General features: G+C 44.9%; 1 protein-coding gene across 2 annotated transcripts in view; it reads right to left on the bottom strand.

Annotated features, from left to right (window-relative positions):
• LY86 (lymphocyte antigen 86) overlaps window positions 1–16,112 on the bottom strand; it is a 57,344-nt gene that overhangs the window by 24,850 nt on the left and 16,382 nt on the right. For both annotated transcript variants that reach the window (XM_032861512.1, XM_032861513.1), the window contains exon 2: window positions 1,064–1,150. In XM_032861512.1, the coding sequence (XP_032717403.1) occupies window positions 1,064–1,150 (87 nt within the window). The remainder of the gene's footprint in view (window positions 1–1,063; window positions 1,151–16,112) is intronic.

The following is a 16,112-nucleotide window of genomic DNA, read 5'->3' as shown; positions in this document are numbered from 1 at the left end:
CCCCTGAGAGTGGTGGGGTGGCGTCTCCCACCCCCCCACACACAGTTTTTGGTAGGTATTGTATCATATGACACAGGAGGCTTTAGGGTTCTCTCTTTCTCTCCATTCCTCCTTTTTATGTTCCCCCTACTCCTCTTTTCATTCCTCTTTTTTTTTTAATTTTTTATTTTTTCAGCATAACAGTATTCATTATTTTTGCACCACACCGGGTGCTCCATGCAATCCGTGCCCTCTCTAATACCCACCACCTGGATCCCCCAACCTCCCACCCCCCTCCCTTTCAAAACCCTCAGATTGTTTTTCAGAGTCCACAGTCTCTCATGGTTCACCTCCCCTTCCTCTTTTATTACTCAGCTTCTGCTATAGAATCCAGATATTGGGTAAGGTTCTGGAAATATGAAGATGCACAAGAGTTCTGGGTCCCCAGCGATGTTCCCTCCATTCCCCTGGAATGATTCCACATGCTAAGTTCTGGTTTTAATAAAACTGCTTTAGAAGGGAGATACTCTAGCAGCTATAGCAATAGAATGACTAACTGTATAGGCATGGCCAAATAAAAAGAAACAATCAGAGAGTGCTTCAGCTCATTGATTGGGGTGGAGGGAGAGATATTACATATCTTTCCCTTTGTCAAAGGTTTAAGAACTTGCATCAGCTATTTGGAAAATGAAATAAATCAAATGACAAGCCATACTGCTGGTGGTAGACTTGTTCATTGCAGAGTTAACAAAGCAAAAGCCCTCTCCCACATAGATGTCAAGCCTAAATATTGATGTTATCTCTTTTTGTTGTTGGATATGCTGATTACAGGTGCTGATTTCATCTAAACGAATGCTTCAAGAGTTTTCAATAAAAAAACACAGCATTCATTGAGAGTTCCACTATATATGGATGTTACCCAGACAGAGAAGTAAAAATGAAGATGGAAATAGACCCGATTCCAGTGGTGGGGGCAGTGGCTTAGCCAGCCACTTAGCCCCTGTCGTTAATGGAAGTAATTGGGATGCATGGACCAGGAAGAGATTGTGCAACGTTTTATTTCATGTCAATACTCTTTACTTACTCAGAATCATTCCAAATCTAATGTTGAGATTTGACTTTAAATGTTTAGAACACTGGTCAACAGAAAAGCCAAAATCTTGTAATGGATCTGCCAAGAAGAACACAACAGATTAGGTGTGAGTACATTGTATGCTCTGCAAACTTCCATTACAAATTCACACCAGCGATATCATTTTTTTCTACATGAATCACCAAAATTGATGCAAAAACATATTGTCCCACACTATTTTTTTTTCCGCATGAATTCATGATGCCATCAATAATCCTCCCAAGTCTCTCCATAGTGAATGTTTGTCAATGCCATGTTCTGATGGCAGACTCTCAATCTGAAATGAGCATGGGTCTTGGTGGGTGGGTTACACACTTACTTAAGTTTTTTGTCATTGCGTGAATTCTTGTAGTTCCTGAATTTTTGGCCTTAAAATTGCTCATTGATTATTTGAAACGTTTTACTAAGCATTTATTACAGAATTGAAAGAGGAAAATACATGCAGATTTTCAAAGTTAGGACCTGCCTTTATAATTTTGCCCCATCCCATCTTAGTCAATGTCATAATTTTTTTCCCAAACATTCCATTATATGCAAGGTCCTGTGCTAGATATGATAGAGGGAACCTAGACTGCAAAGATAATATCTTTCATACATACCTTCTGGTCATTCAGAAAGCCCCAGAGGCTCATCTAGGCCTCAGAATAAAGTCAGGAAATGTCCTACTGGCCCCTCCTTCCATACTCCACATCATGAATCCATCCTCCATTTTTTGAGGTCAGGTCACCCCGCAAATTCCCACCAAGACTACCTGTTCACATGCTTTCTCTAATGTGCAATGGTCTTACCTTTTTGGCTGTGGTCTAAGTGAGGTCTTACCCTTTCGCATCTTCTTCTTCTTTTTTTTTTTTTTAAAGATTTTATTTATTTATTTGACAGACAGAGATCACAAGTAGGCAGAGAGGCAGGCAGAGAGAGAGGAGGAAGCATGCTCCTGGCTGAGCAGAGAGCCCGATGCGGGGCTTGATCCCAGGACCCTGGGATCATGACCTGAGCCGAAGGCAGAGGCATCAACCCACTGAACCACCCAGGCGCACCCCCCTTTTTTTAATGAGGGTTTCCCTGATCATCCCCCAAATATTTTTTGGCTTCTCTGAATTCTTAAAATAGTTCTGCATGAAATATTTTTTTCAATGCGTATGAACACCTCATCCTGTATCACTTAACCTAAACACGAAACTTCTGAAAGGCAGGAGCTGGATTCTTGTTTTGGTTGTTTTGGTTTGGTTTCTGGTTTCTGTTCCTTTATGTTTCCCACTGGGTCTGAGAGAGAATGGATCGTAACTGAGTTGTCCTTGTCACTGAGCTGCGCACTTTATAAGCGTTTTCTGTTTAATCCTCCAGACTCGCCAGTGCATAGCGCAGAGCCCCTCAGTCAGACACACGGAAAGCACCCCCTGCGTGTAGGTAACGAGTGGATAAAGGAGCCATGTGTCCCTCAGCTCTAAATCTAGCCTTCCAAGTTCCGCTGTGCAAAGTCTGGGCTCTCTGCATTTGCTCTTCTCCTTTGTCATCTGCCAGCAGAGGTACCAGAGGGAGACTGAGGCTGAGCTGGGGAAGCAAGCTGCTCCTTCTTCCACACTTGCTGGTCCTTGGGGGTGTCACCTGGAGATGGCCTGTCACCCTGGCAGTGGCCATTGGTTCCAGTGTCCTGCTTTCTTCTGCACCTTCCCAGAATCAGCAGAGGCTCAGATGCATGGGCTCCTAAGCTTCTGTTATGGCAGTTTCGGCTGCAGACCCTTTCTCCCCATCCCCAGCAGTTTGATGCTCCAACTCCACAGGGACCTTCTTTGAAGTCTCCAAGTTCTGATAACTCCAACCTCTCTTCTCCCAACTCTCAGCATGGTCGCTGCTTCCTCCCTGTCCAGTTACAATAACTGACGTGGTCTGTATTTTCCCCATGAGACCCAGACTCCTATGACATATGACAATCTTGAGAGATAGCTATGATTGTCCTCCTTTCACAAATGGAAAAATAAAGACTCAGAGAGGTTTATATTAATTTACCCGGGTCCCAGGACTGTAAGGTGGGTAGAGTGAAGATTTGAACCCAGGCTTAAAGAACAAACAAAAAAAATGACAGCCCTGGATTGTGTACAAGTATTCACAAAGTGGAGCTTCCAAGCTGTATGTTAATGATTTAATTTGTAAGATGGCCTGGAATATTTTGTGCGTGGGCATATGCCATGTGATAATTCTGTTTTATAACTGGTTTTAATTTCAGCTTAGCTATGAGCTCACATTTGTCAGTGATGGTGTTCCAGACAGTTTTATCATTCACATTGCTGACCTGGAAGATATGTAATTGTCTGCGGTATCTGCCATGGAAATGATCACTAGGCTATTCTGCCTTGCAGATCTAATCTATGGTGCTATTTCGTTTGAACAAACTGTCTTGGATCTGGCCGTTCATTTGCTCTTATGCTCATTTTCCTTCTTCATCAGCCCCTTTGTGCCGTCCTGGGCTTCTCTTGGCTTGGGAAAAGGGAGCGGGAATTATGGAGACAATTGTCCCTGTTACACAGTTGGCACTCAGTATCAAAAAAGAGAGGCCAAAGGGCAGATGTTCAGGAACGTGCATCCTCAGAATTGTGAATCAATTCAAACTGCTGTCTAAGGACAGATATGAGGGGCTACATATGTATCCCTCAGCTGACGGGCAGTTACAGAATTGCACAGCGTGTTTATGGACATTTTAAAAGTATAGATGGGAAGGATAAACTAAGGACGGGAGAAGGAAGTAAAACATCTCCTTGGTACTGGAAAAATACTGTTGGGAAAATAATCTTAATAGGGAACAAGGCACAGAGAAAGCAGTAGGTTGTTTCTTTCAGAGGATGCGTATGTATCTAAAAACATTAAGGCCGTTGCTTCAAAAGTGCTTTGGGGCTTGGTAATCTTTCTTAGCAGTTATATTTATTCTATATTTGAGATCGAATTTTATATCTGAGATTAAATACGCAGTTTGCAGCTCTCTTGGGGGGAAGTGACATCATTTCCTCCAGTCCCCCAGTCCCAGCCTCACAGACCCATGTCCTTCCCCATGGTAATATGTATTTTCACTCAGAATCCGTATTGCATTGTATTTTCCTTAGACCTTCACCGTTCCTCTACTAGACACTGGAAGGCAGCTCCCAGCCTCAGGGCCTAGCACACTGTCTGAAGATTATGCTGAGTTGCAAGTGATTGTTTGCTGAATGAGTGATAAAGGTTATACATGTAGTAAACTTGTGGAGAACTGGAAGGCAGGTTTCCTCAACCTTGGCACTACTGACATTTTGGATCAGATAATCCTTCTTTGTGGGGTTATAGGATGTTAACAGTATCTTTGGCCTCTACTCTGAGGATACCAGTAGGCTCCCCCACCCCGCCCCCCCAATCCAGCTGTGACAACCAAAGGTATCTCTAGACACTGTCATATGTCCCCTGGAGGACAAACACCTCTGGTGGAGAACCACTGCTTTCAAGAATTGCTTTCTCAGTTACCAGACAAGTGCCTCAGACTCAAATACCAAAACAAAGGTGGGTTGCATTTTTTAAGTAGTCCTTCTTATGTAATATGAGAACTACTGGGTGGGGCGAGAGCAGGAGGGGGGACTCCCTTGGACACTTGCCTCAAGTAATTTTTAATACATATAAATTGGATTATCTGAACTTGGATCTTCTGAAGGAATGAAATTGGAAAGTTAATGAGAGTTGGTGTTCCCGGGCTGTGAGGGCAGAGATAAATGTTTCCTCTAGACACTTCATTGTAGAACAGCAAATGAGCTGAGCAAAGAGGCCAAAAGCTTCGTCGTGCAATATACAATCTTTTCATTTTAAGTATTTTTTCCTTAGCCTCCGTGCATTGCCCACCCCCCACCCCCCTTGTGTTCTGTCGACATCTATGGCTTCTGACCAACGGAGGATAGTGGTTGCAGTGAGTGAGCCCAGCATGCTTCCAAACTGTCCCCACTGTCCCTTGCCTCTGGGGCGCATGTGTGTGGAAGACAGGCTCCTCTGAACAGCTGAGAGGAAATCGGGGAAGAGCAGCCAGCCGTGTCAGCCTTGCATATTAAGGGCAGTGACAATCCAAGGCATCTGGGGGCTATTTTCATGCTCATTCATAGGGAAGAAGAGATTTAGATAAACAGGTGGGCAAGTGTGGGCAGAGTCTTAACAAATCTCAGCTCCAGAACCATTTTTGTGCCTTATTCTCTGCTGGTGGGCTGTGCTCTCTTGGTCTGGACAGAGCTGGCCAGTCGTCCAGGAGAGGACAAACTTGCCTTGACGGTTTCTAGCCGGTTCTGGGCCTCAGCTGGAACCAGCAAATAGAACACCAAACCCAAGGGCACAGGCTCTGGATATGCAATTCTTCACTGGAGGGTGGTGGGCACATAAGGCTGATGGGTCTGGGAGGGGGTGGGGGCGGAGGGCGGTGCCCTCTGCTGGGTTCCCTGCTGGTGTGTTCTCGGGCTTGGGCTGCTGAGACCTGGGGTCTATGGGCATCACCTGGCAGGCACCCTGCAGCCTGTTTGCTGGGTGGTTGGAGGGTTACAGGAGGGCCAACTCTCATGCTACTATTTTTCATATCTCAAGGGTCTGCTTAAGGGCTTTTTTTTTTTACCTTATATTTTGAATAATTATATTCTCACGGGAAATTCAGAAAAGTACAGCGAGATTTCATCTACCCCTCACCCTGCTTTCCCCCACTGTGACATCTTTCATATAATATAGTCCAATGTCAAAACCAAGACACTGATGTTGGTCCGATGAACTGAGCATATTCAGATTGTACCAGGTTGTGTATACATGTGTGTGTGTGTGTGCGTGTGTGCGCACACACGTGTGTGCATCTGTGTATAGGCAGGCAGGGGCGTGTGCATGCCTTTACAACTTGATTGCTTACGCTTTACAAACTGTTGTCGCCCTGAAGCAGAGCTGATGCTCCTTACGCCCCACCTCCACTGGCCCTCCACATCTCTGCCAAATCCATCCCTGGGCTTGTCCAGGTTCTTCCTGCTGCAGGAAGGCAATGGCTCTCTCTCTTTCTCTCCCTCTCTCCCTCTCTCTCACTTGTGTGACTGTGGGTGGGTGTGGGCTGACAAGTCTGAAACCTGCAGGGCAGGCCAGCATGCTAGAAACTCAGGCTGCATTTCTAACAGTCTTGCAACTGAGTCGCTTCTTCTGGAAACTCTAGTATTTTCTCTGAAGGCCTTTAGCTGATTGGAGGAGTCCCATGCACATTATGAAGGATCACCAGCTTTAATCAAAGTTTATGGATTGCGAATGTTAATCACATCCATGGAATGCCTTCACAGAAACATCTTGACCAAACAGATGGGCATCAGAGCCTAGCCAAGTTGATGCATAGAATTCATCACCACAGGGTGCATTTTGTGCTGTATTGCTGGAACCCCCAGTAGCCCTTCCAACTGGGTGTCCACAAGCCTACTTGCTCTTATATGGTCCACAGTTAACTTGGGAATCAAATGTTTCCGAGTGCTTCCAAATGTTTCTGGGATGGATATACCGAGGCCCCCACCCATGGCAGGCACTATGCTGAGTGCTTGGGCTATGGAGATTTGAAGAAGCCATCTGAATTTTCAGGAGTATACAAACAGAGATGTTCTGGCCCATGGAATCATAAAGAGTGAGCCAGTAACTGTGCTTGGGTGTCATTGATGATTGTAGAGGGAGAAGGTGATATGATCTAATCTGTACTTTCCTTACGTGCAATAATTTCTCTCCCTTCTATCCAAACCCTAACCTCTTTGGGAACTGTTATAGCATTCCACCAGCTCTTTCTCTTTATTCCTATGAATTTATGATCTATACTGATGATTTAGCAGGTAACATGGGCAACATTGTGTAGTTACTCAAAGCTTTATATGATAATGCCTTGCATCCTCAAACAGTGTCAGATCCCTGGGGCCAGGACCTTGCTATTGTATGTTATTATATCATATTCTATTCTCTTATAGTTTGATTACAACTCCCTTCTCATCATATCTAACATGCACTTCCAATAGCAAGTGCTAACTCAGTGTTTTCTAGATAAGTGGCTCTGGCTTTCTGAAAACATGTTTACCTCTATCTGCAGTGTAAGAATCAATCTGGCCAATTTCCTGTAAATGTCTTCAGAGAGGTTTAGACCTCTCATAGGAAAACTTTGGTTGCCTTCTCCTTTGGTCTTCTGCACCTTCACAGTCCAGCTCAACCACCCCAATCCCAGGATTCCAACTGGGGTTCACTCCCCTGTCCTTCCCCCGGTCTCCCATGGCACCCGTGTATAGCTCCATCATTGTGACTGTGGCAATGATCACTAGTCTGTTTCCTTAGGTTACACCCGCATATAAGCTGTGAGTGGTTAGGAACTATGCTGTGTTTATGCATCATCTGATAACCAGCATCTAGTCTAGGGGGCATGCTCCAGTATGTCAGATTGTTGGATACATAGATGGAAAGGAGAGAAAGTCAGATAGCTTGACCCAGAAGTTTAGATGAGCTTTCACTTCCAGCTTTGGTGGGAGCCAGCAGTTATTGGAGAAGTCTGAGTTGTGAAGCCAGTGGTATCAATCTCTCTGCCCGCCAACACCAGGAAGGCTCTATTGGAAGGTGCTAGTGCATTGACGTTGTCATCACCATCATGGAAATTTTGCTGTGGCTCTTAGGATGGAGTTTCTGAGCATGGTTGAAAATCTAGGGCCAGGTCAAATAGCAGATACTCCTTAGTCATTTTTCGGAATTCTTTTCCCAAAATAACAAACAGAACTTCCTTTTCCCTTAAATTGGATGATTACCAATTCTGCAAGTTTCTATTTCGTTTACTACACACACCCACTTTTACCCAGATCTGGAAGTCCCTTTTCTTGCATGGCCATATTTTGATTGGGGTGTCTAATTTGTTTGTGTGATTCCCAGGACAGCTTTCAAGGGTCACTGGATCCCTAAAAAGAGGACGGTATGTCAGGCTCCATGTGTAAGTGAGAAGTCTTTGCTGGAAATTCATTACCATGGCAACATGAAATTAACTTTCTTCTTTCTGTCCTTGATGGCACCGTGGTGCCTTCCTTCTGCCCCTTCCCTCAGACTCCTTCCCTGCCTTTGAAGATAAAGCGTTCACTTACAACGTGGTGAATGTATTCTAGCTATGTTGCTCTGTTATTTCCTGATCTCCTCTAGTCTCTGCCTTTCAAATCCTGTTACTGTAGGACTGTGCAGGGGAGGCCTCCTGATGGGACAGGATTTCAAATAACAGCAGCTCCACCCTGATTCCACTGTCTTTGGTGGCATTTCCTTGGGAACTGACCCACACGCCAAAGTCAGATCTATCTATGACTTTGTTCTCGTTTTATCTTGGGCATGCAGATGGCGGATTCAAACTGCTTCAACATGGTTCTTGATATCAAACATAACAAAAATGGAAGGAACACCGTCACCTTGGAATACCACCTGTTTGTGATATATGAGGCCAAGAACTACAACCCCCTGCAGCTGTCTGGTAACATTGATGAATGCGTTCTTGGGTCGCTTCTAACTGGGAAACACATGGACTCCATGGGAATTCGTTATTGACAAAAAAAAAAAAAAGAAAAGGGGGTGGGAACGTGGGCTGCCCCCTTGACGTCTGAGTCACAGTCCCCTGGAACGACCTGAGGTTGGCTTCCATCAGATTAGGAGGCCACGGGTTTTGAGCCATAACAGAAATGTTAAAGACCATAAAGAGAGAAGTGGTAATGAAGCTGAGCTTCGATCCAAAAGACCTGGACAAATGTCTCACCAAAAATAATGACCCATTTGAGGCTGTTCTGCTTGACCTTTTGCATCTTAGGAGTAGATCAACAATTAATTCTAAATGTGCAGATTCATCCTGTGTTATCCAGGATGCCCCACAGTGCAGAATCTTACAATGAGGATGAGAGGAACTTGAACTTGTCTCCTAGTGGCAGAGAGTGCATCTTAGTGGCTCGAGAACGGGAATTTCTACTCAGCTTCAGCTTCTCATTCATTTTACTGCCTACCTGACATGGCCGGAGGAGCTCCTGACCTTGGAGGCATAAAGCAAATCAGAAAATGCTTCTGCTTTCATCTGGATGATAAAACTTCCAGCACCTAATTATAATACTACAAGATCAAAGATACTGAATATAAGATACATGTACGCTCTAAATCTCTTATTTTAAGGTCAGAGGATAGTCAACATTTTGCAGTCATCTGTGTGCAAGGCACATCTCCCATGGACATACTCCAAACTACCCTACCCAGTCCCTCTTCATTTAAAACTCAGTCTTCCTGATAGTGTTGCCATTCATTCTTTCAAGAGTATTTATTAACTGTTTAATATCTGCCAGACACTGCTAGCTGCTGTGGGACCGGGGTGGGGCAGAAGCCTTTAGACCAGGCCGGTCTACCCAGGGCCCTACTGCTGATTGACTAGTGTCCAAATTAGCAGGGTTTCCTGAAAGTCTGGAAGCATCCAAGGAACTTGCCTGTTCTGTTTGGTATGGATAATTATTTAACTTTCTGTTACTAATCTGGAGCCACCCCATATGGAATAGAAAACTGGAGAAAAGTTAGACTGTTCTTTTTCTTTTGTTTTTAATGGAAAATAAGACCTCCAAACATGCATCTCAGCTATACTTCAAGGGTGGGGATATGCACTTCACCAGCAGATAAACCTCTTCCCTGGGCAGGATCCTCTGGAAGACTTCACACTTCTTGGCTTAGGAATGTCAGGAACCATGGCAGTGTTTGCTGACACGGAGGCACAACCAGGATACACCCATCATATTTCATTTCTGCATTTCCTGCAAATCTGTCTGTTTTCTGACGGGGGACAAGAACCGGGCCATGATGCACAGGTGGTTTACTGAGTGTGTGGCTATGAAGATGAACTCTGGGACTGTTGTTTAAATGCTGGGCATACTGAAAAGCAATTCTCTCCTGCTTCTGGAAGCCATGAACTAGGCTCAGTTTAAAAGGAAAAGCTAAGGAGTATGTCCTTGGCGGCTGGTGTTATGGAATACGAAGTGTGAGTGAGTAGGGGTCGGTAAACGGGCTGAGAGGTAATATCTGACACCAGCCCTGTCTTCGCTCATTTATAGAACTGGATTCGAAGCCAAAGAACCAGACGGTTCTAAGAGATATATGAATCATTGACTCTGTCCCCTGTCTTGTGGGTGACCAGGACATCAGGTATTAATATCTCCATTTTGTGATTGAAGAGGCTGAGATCTAGGGCAGCGAAATGACTGATTCCAGCCTCTAGACTCAGCCTGCTGTGGCTCTGCCCTCAGACTGCTGTATGTAAGAGACAAATAGCAAGGGAGGTCAACCGACTAAGAGAAGGAAACAGAGCTTTGGACAGAGGCAAAATGAGTTCAAATGCATGCATCAAGACCCTATTCCTCTTATGTCTCAGGGTGATCACAAGGAGGGACAAGGCAAAAGCGGCCCAGCTCCCCAGTTTTGCTAGGCTTGCTGGCTGGGCTCGCCTGCGAGGACCATTTGCTAGGATTGCGTAGATCATTCACTCTGCAAAGCCATTTCTCAACATAAAGGACACTGGTAAAGCACAAATGAAAAAGCAGGGGTGTTAGAAGGTTTTTGCAGGAATCAAGAAAAATAATTCATGAAGCATCTGCATTGTAGATATTAAATCACTGGGCAAAGAAAGGATGGATTCTGTCGGAAGGGCAGCTTAGACTCTACTTCTTGTGGCCATACAAAATGAAACCAACTTCTTTTTAAATTTTCTTTTTCACGGTAAGCGCACTCTAGGATTAAAATAATTTAGTAAATTTCAATAGATTATTTCTGAAATGAAACCTGGATGTCAGCTAGGGGCTCTCAGCCCTTGCGATATAAATAGAACCGAGTTGAACATAACCAGTGTGTGGGGATGGTTCTTCAACACGGATTCTCAAACTTTGCCGCATACTGGAGTCCCCTGGGGAGTTCAGTCAAGATACAGATGCCTGGGACCCATCCTAGACATTCTGGATACTACCTGGGCATCGCGATTCTTAAATACTTCTATTGTCTAGCCTCGTTTAGAAAACCACTGCCATAAGCCACACCAAGTAGTGTACTCATTCCCTGAGCTTAGGATCACCTTGGGTGGGTTTCTAGATCTATCATGGATCATTCCAGGCTAAAAGTTTAATCCCTTCGTGAATTTCCCAAGAAATGTCCTCACAAACCTTCTCACAAATTTTATAGATTTTATTGAGATTGCTGGGGGCGGGGGGAGGGGAAGGGTTCACTCTATTCCTGGCTCCTTCCCCCCTCTCTAGCTTCTTTCTCTGGAGAAACAATAAAATATTTCCCATTGTCTCAGTGCTGAGGACTTGGACACACAACAGGCACCCCAGGGCCTTAGCAGCTACCCCACTGACTTGTAAAGGAATTTTGCAAGAAAGTCAGGGCTCCTGCTTAGTTAGAATTCTTGGAACAGCCCCTAAGAGATTTTTTTCTATTTTATTTCAGGAACATTGACTCAATGCCAAACACTTACCCAGGCATGAAAAGGTTTGAGATAGGGGCTCAGGGACCAAGAGGATAGAGCTAAAAAGGTAGATACTGAGGGCTGTTGGGACAAGAGGGAGCATAAGGTGGAGGGTACGTGAGGGGAAGTGGGAGGTGTGGGCTGGGAGCAGCCTGGCCATGAGGACAGGTGGGAAGCCTGCACGGGCTCACTCAGACGTTTGTGCTGAGACAGGAGCAGTCCCTTGGGGTAGGGATCCAAGTGATCCCTGAAGTTAAAAACCAAAAACCAGCTTGTGATTGTATATTAAAGACAATCTGGTCTTAATTAAAGAGGAGATTAAGAGATCAGCTGTGTCTTTTGTGGACTAATTGGATTTACTTTCCTCTGCCCTCTGTGTCCATAAAGGTGACCAAGGTCCACGGTTAGTCTCGGGAGCGTCGTTGGGTGTCATTATTGGCAAAGTGTGTCATATTGTGTATGTTTGATGTCTTCCATAAACCTTCATGACCTTTGGGGATAGAATGTCAACTTGCCCACCTACTTTGTACTGAGCATTTTTTTTTCTTCTTTGGTGGCTGCCTGTGTTCCGGGACATAGGCATAAATACAGGCTACACAGAAAGAACAATTTCTTCATTTTCAGAAGAGAGGTAGGGTTTAAGCTATAAACTCTACAGACATGATCAATGTAAGAATTTGAGAATGAAAAAAACAAAACAAAACAACAACATACAATCCCTTTCCTATTTTGGAATTCTCCACTCTGATAACCTCTTGTTTTTCTGGTTATGCTATGTAATACTTACTGGATAATTGTGGGTTGGGCAGCTACGGAAGTGTTGACACACAACCAGACAGTGGGAAGTGAGGGATTAAAGTGATTTTGGAAACGGTTCACCTGCTCATTTACCTCCTCCAATGTTTGGCTAACACATTTCCCTTTTAATAAGTCTCAATCTCAATTTGTCTTCTCCTAATACAGGGGGACATAAAGATCATGTTTTCCCCATATTCTCAGTACTCGGACTGGGGCATAAATGTTCCTCCGGTGCGGCTGTGTTTGGGACATAAATTTGAAGCCAAAGCAGCTAGTGGAACCTGCTAACAATTGGACTTTTCCATTTTTGGTGGATGGCCAGAAAATGGGGTAAAGATGTTACTTCAACAGGGGAGACAAGAAACCAAATACCATTTGTTTATTGATCCAATCACAAACATGTTTGGAGCTCCCACCATGGACTGAGCACTGTATAAGGTGTGAGGATATAAAGGCAGGTTTGTTTTAGGCATAACCCCTGACATTTGGGAACACAGAGCATAGAAGGACAAAGGAAAGATAAAAGACAGTCTCCACACTGCGTAGCTATAAGGCACGGTGAGGAACAAAGGAGGTGTGCGTAATCCAGCATGGGTGGTCAAGGATAACCAGCCGCAGTCTACAGGGGAGGGTCATTGGGGGTCACACTTGTAGCTCTGACCATAGGCAGGGGCTGTTTGAAACACTATATGTGTATTAGCTCAAATCCTTGCAAAAGTCTTAAGAGGCTTATTATCTCTATGTTTGAGTCTCGAGAACTGAGGCAAGGTGGGTTTAAGGAAAGTGTCCAGGGTCATCTGAACCTCTGGAAGGGGCTGGAGAATGAACCCAAACAGACTGTCTGTCTACGGGAACTCTTTTCCAGGAAACTCGGGGCAGAAACAGCATACACAGAAACTCTGAAGAAACTCTGAAGTCCCAGAGAGCATGTAATTGCTGGGAACGTCACATCTGCCAACAAAGCCCTTTGTGTTATCAAGTCCATTCTGCATTAGTAACATCCACCTTGAATATTATAAATGCAGCCAGTTCAGGGGTACCTGGGTGGCTCTGTCCATTAAACGTCTGACTCTTGGTTTAGGCTCAGGTCATGATCCCCGGGTTGTGGGATCGAGCTCCATGTCGGGTTTTCCTCACTCTGTGGGGAGTCTGCTTGTCCCATTCCCTCTGCTTTCCCCCCAACTCCCCCACTCTCTGTCTCTCTCTTAAATAAATAAATAAATTCTTTAAAATAGTGCAGCCAGTTCAAGTTCTTCAAAGGCTTGAGGTCACAAGTGGGTGGTGTTTGTTTGAACATATACAGACCCTAAAGATCCTAGAGTCACCTCTGGAAGGATCCTGGAAAGTCCAGAAGACTTAATTTTCTTCTGTTGTTTAGAATGGTACTGGAAAGATCGACTTCTGCCTTCTTCCTGTCTATTTCCCAAGAAGCAGCCAATCTTGATGGAGCACAGGTTTCTGTGGCTGTTGGGGTTAAGAAGAACCTCTGTAGGGGTGCCTGGGTGGCTCAGTGGGTTAAGCCTCTGCCTTCGGCTCAGGTCATGATCTCAGGGTCCTGAAATCGAGCCCTGCATCAGGCTCTCTGCTCAGTGGGGAGCCTGCTTCTCCTGCTCTCTCTCTGCCTGCTTCTCTGCCTACTTGTGATCTCTGTCTGTCAAATAAATAAATAAAATCTTAAAAAAAAAAAAAAAGAAGAAGAAGAGCCTCTGCCATCAGTCCCTGGCCTGTGTCTTGCTGGTGAGCTCTGAGTTCTCACAATTGTCTGGCTCCTCTGAACATCTGACCGTCATGGGTAATTGCATGACTGTATCGCTGATGTGCAGGTGCACACAACACCACCTTACCCTTTGCAGCCCTTAAATACCCCTTCCTGCCCCACACACATGCACATACTCTATAAAAACAAAAACTCCAGCCCTGTCTCACTTTGGACTTCTAGGCAAACCATCTGAGGTGACTCTTCCTAGAAGTATTAGGAGTAGCTACTTCTACTCAGAATTTAAGTCAAGGTGACAGCTAGCCATCACCCCACCTCACCGAATTCCCTTTCCTCACCTGTAGAAGGACCCACTTGGCACCACGTCAAGCTTCACACTTCCTTCTGGTGCCTGTCTCTCAGATGCCCTGGAGGCAGGGGCCATGGAGCCCACACTGTGGGGCTCAGCGCCTACACCATCAACAGAACCCCCGAAAGTGAGATGCGGGGCCTTGGGCTCAAAAAGGCCAGGACTTTTTTTTTTTAACTTTTTATTTTGCAATAATAATAGATTTACAAAAAGTTGCAAAAAAAAAAAAAAAGTACAGAGAGGTCCTGTGTATCCTTGACCTGCCGCCACTCGTGGTGACTTCTTACACAACTGGATCTCAGAACCAAGGCCTCAGCCCGGGTACCATCTACAGACCACTTGCAGATTTAACCAGTTTTTACACGCCTGCGCATGTGTGTGTCTGTGCACACACGTGCATGTGTGGTTCTATGTAATTGTATTACCTGTAAACACCACCACAATCAAGAAACAGACACAAAGGATCTTTCTAGCGCTCCCTTTGATAATTATCCCCTTCCCTACCCCTAGCAACCACTGATCTGTTCTCCATCAATATAATTTGTCATCTTGAGAATGTTCTATAAATGGATCTACCTTTTGAGATAGGATTCTTTTTTTTTTTTTCCCCATTTGGCGTAATGTCCTTGAGATCATTCAGGTGGTGGTGTGTATCAATAGCTCATTCGTGTTGGTTGCTGAGCGGTATGCTGCCGTATGGATGGATCATGGTTTGTTTAACTATTCACCTGCTGAAGGACATTTGGCCCGTTTAAGGCAATCACAAATGAAGCCCTTGTGATCTTTCACATAGAGGTTTTATGAACTATGTCATTTTCATTTCTCTGGGATAAATACCCAGCCCCGGGATGGCTGTGTAATATGGTAAATGTATGTTTAGTTTTCTAAGAAACAGCGCCCCCCCCATTTTCCAGAGTGGCTATACATTTTACATTCTCTCCAGCCATGTAGCAGGTCTTCTTAAAGAAAAATTCTTGCTGGAGAAGCGTGTTCCCTGGCGAAAAATCAGAGGAGGAGCTCATTGTGCTGGGCAGGGGTCAGTAACTTCTGCACCTGCTCAGCCTTGGGGGTTGGGATGAGACTCCCTCCGTGACATGAGAAGAATGTTCCCAGGAACGATTCAAACACTAGGAGCTGTGATGTGCACAGGCAGCCATGGCTGATTATTGTTAATGCTCATATGGGGTGAGTAGGCTTGGATGACTGTGGCAGGGAGCTCCTTCCTTAGCCACCAGACTTCCTTCCCAATGCTGCCCGCAGGGTCCGGGATGCAATTTTGGCCACACTCCATCATATGGAGGCCTGCAGAACAAGTGTTAATTCTTGAGATTTGTTTCCCTAATGCTTTCTGGTATGAGATAAACTTGTTGTATTTTTCATCCCCCTCGGGTACTGCTCTCCCCACGCATGGTAATGAATTGTCCATGCGCCTCCAATCCCCCATCAGACTCACAAGAGGAAAAAAAAATCAATTTACACTTTTCCTAGGAAGCAAGCCTATTGACAGAGCTGACGTGTTGTCTCAGTCTGTCGGGCGGCTATGACAAAATACCACAGATCGGGGGCTTCAACAAAAGACATTGATTTCTTAAAAAAAAAAAAAGACCCTAGTTCTAGCATGGGTCTCGCATGACCTCATCCAATGCTC

The sequence above is a fragment of the Lontra canadensis genome, unplaced genomic scaffold, assembly GCF_010015895.1.
Source record: "Lontra canadensis isolate GAN:19392208 unplaced genomic scaffold, GSC_riverotter_1.0 scaffold21, whole genome shotgun sequence".
In the NCBI taxonomy this organism is placed as follows: Eukaryota; Metazoa; Chordata; class Mammalia; order Carnivora; family Mustelidae; genus Lontra; species Lontra canadensis.
This window is presented reverse-complemented; position numbering and strand designations above follow the sequence as displayed.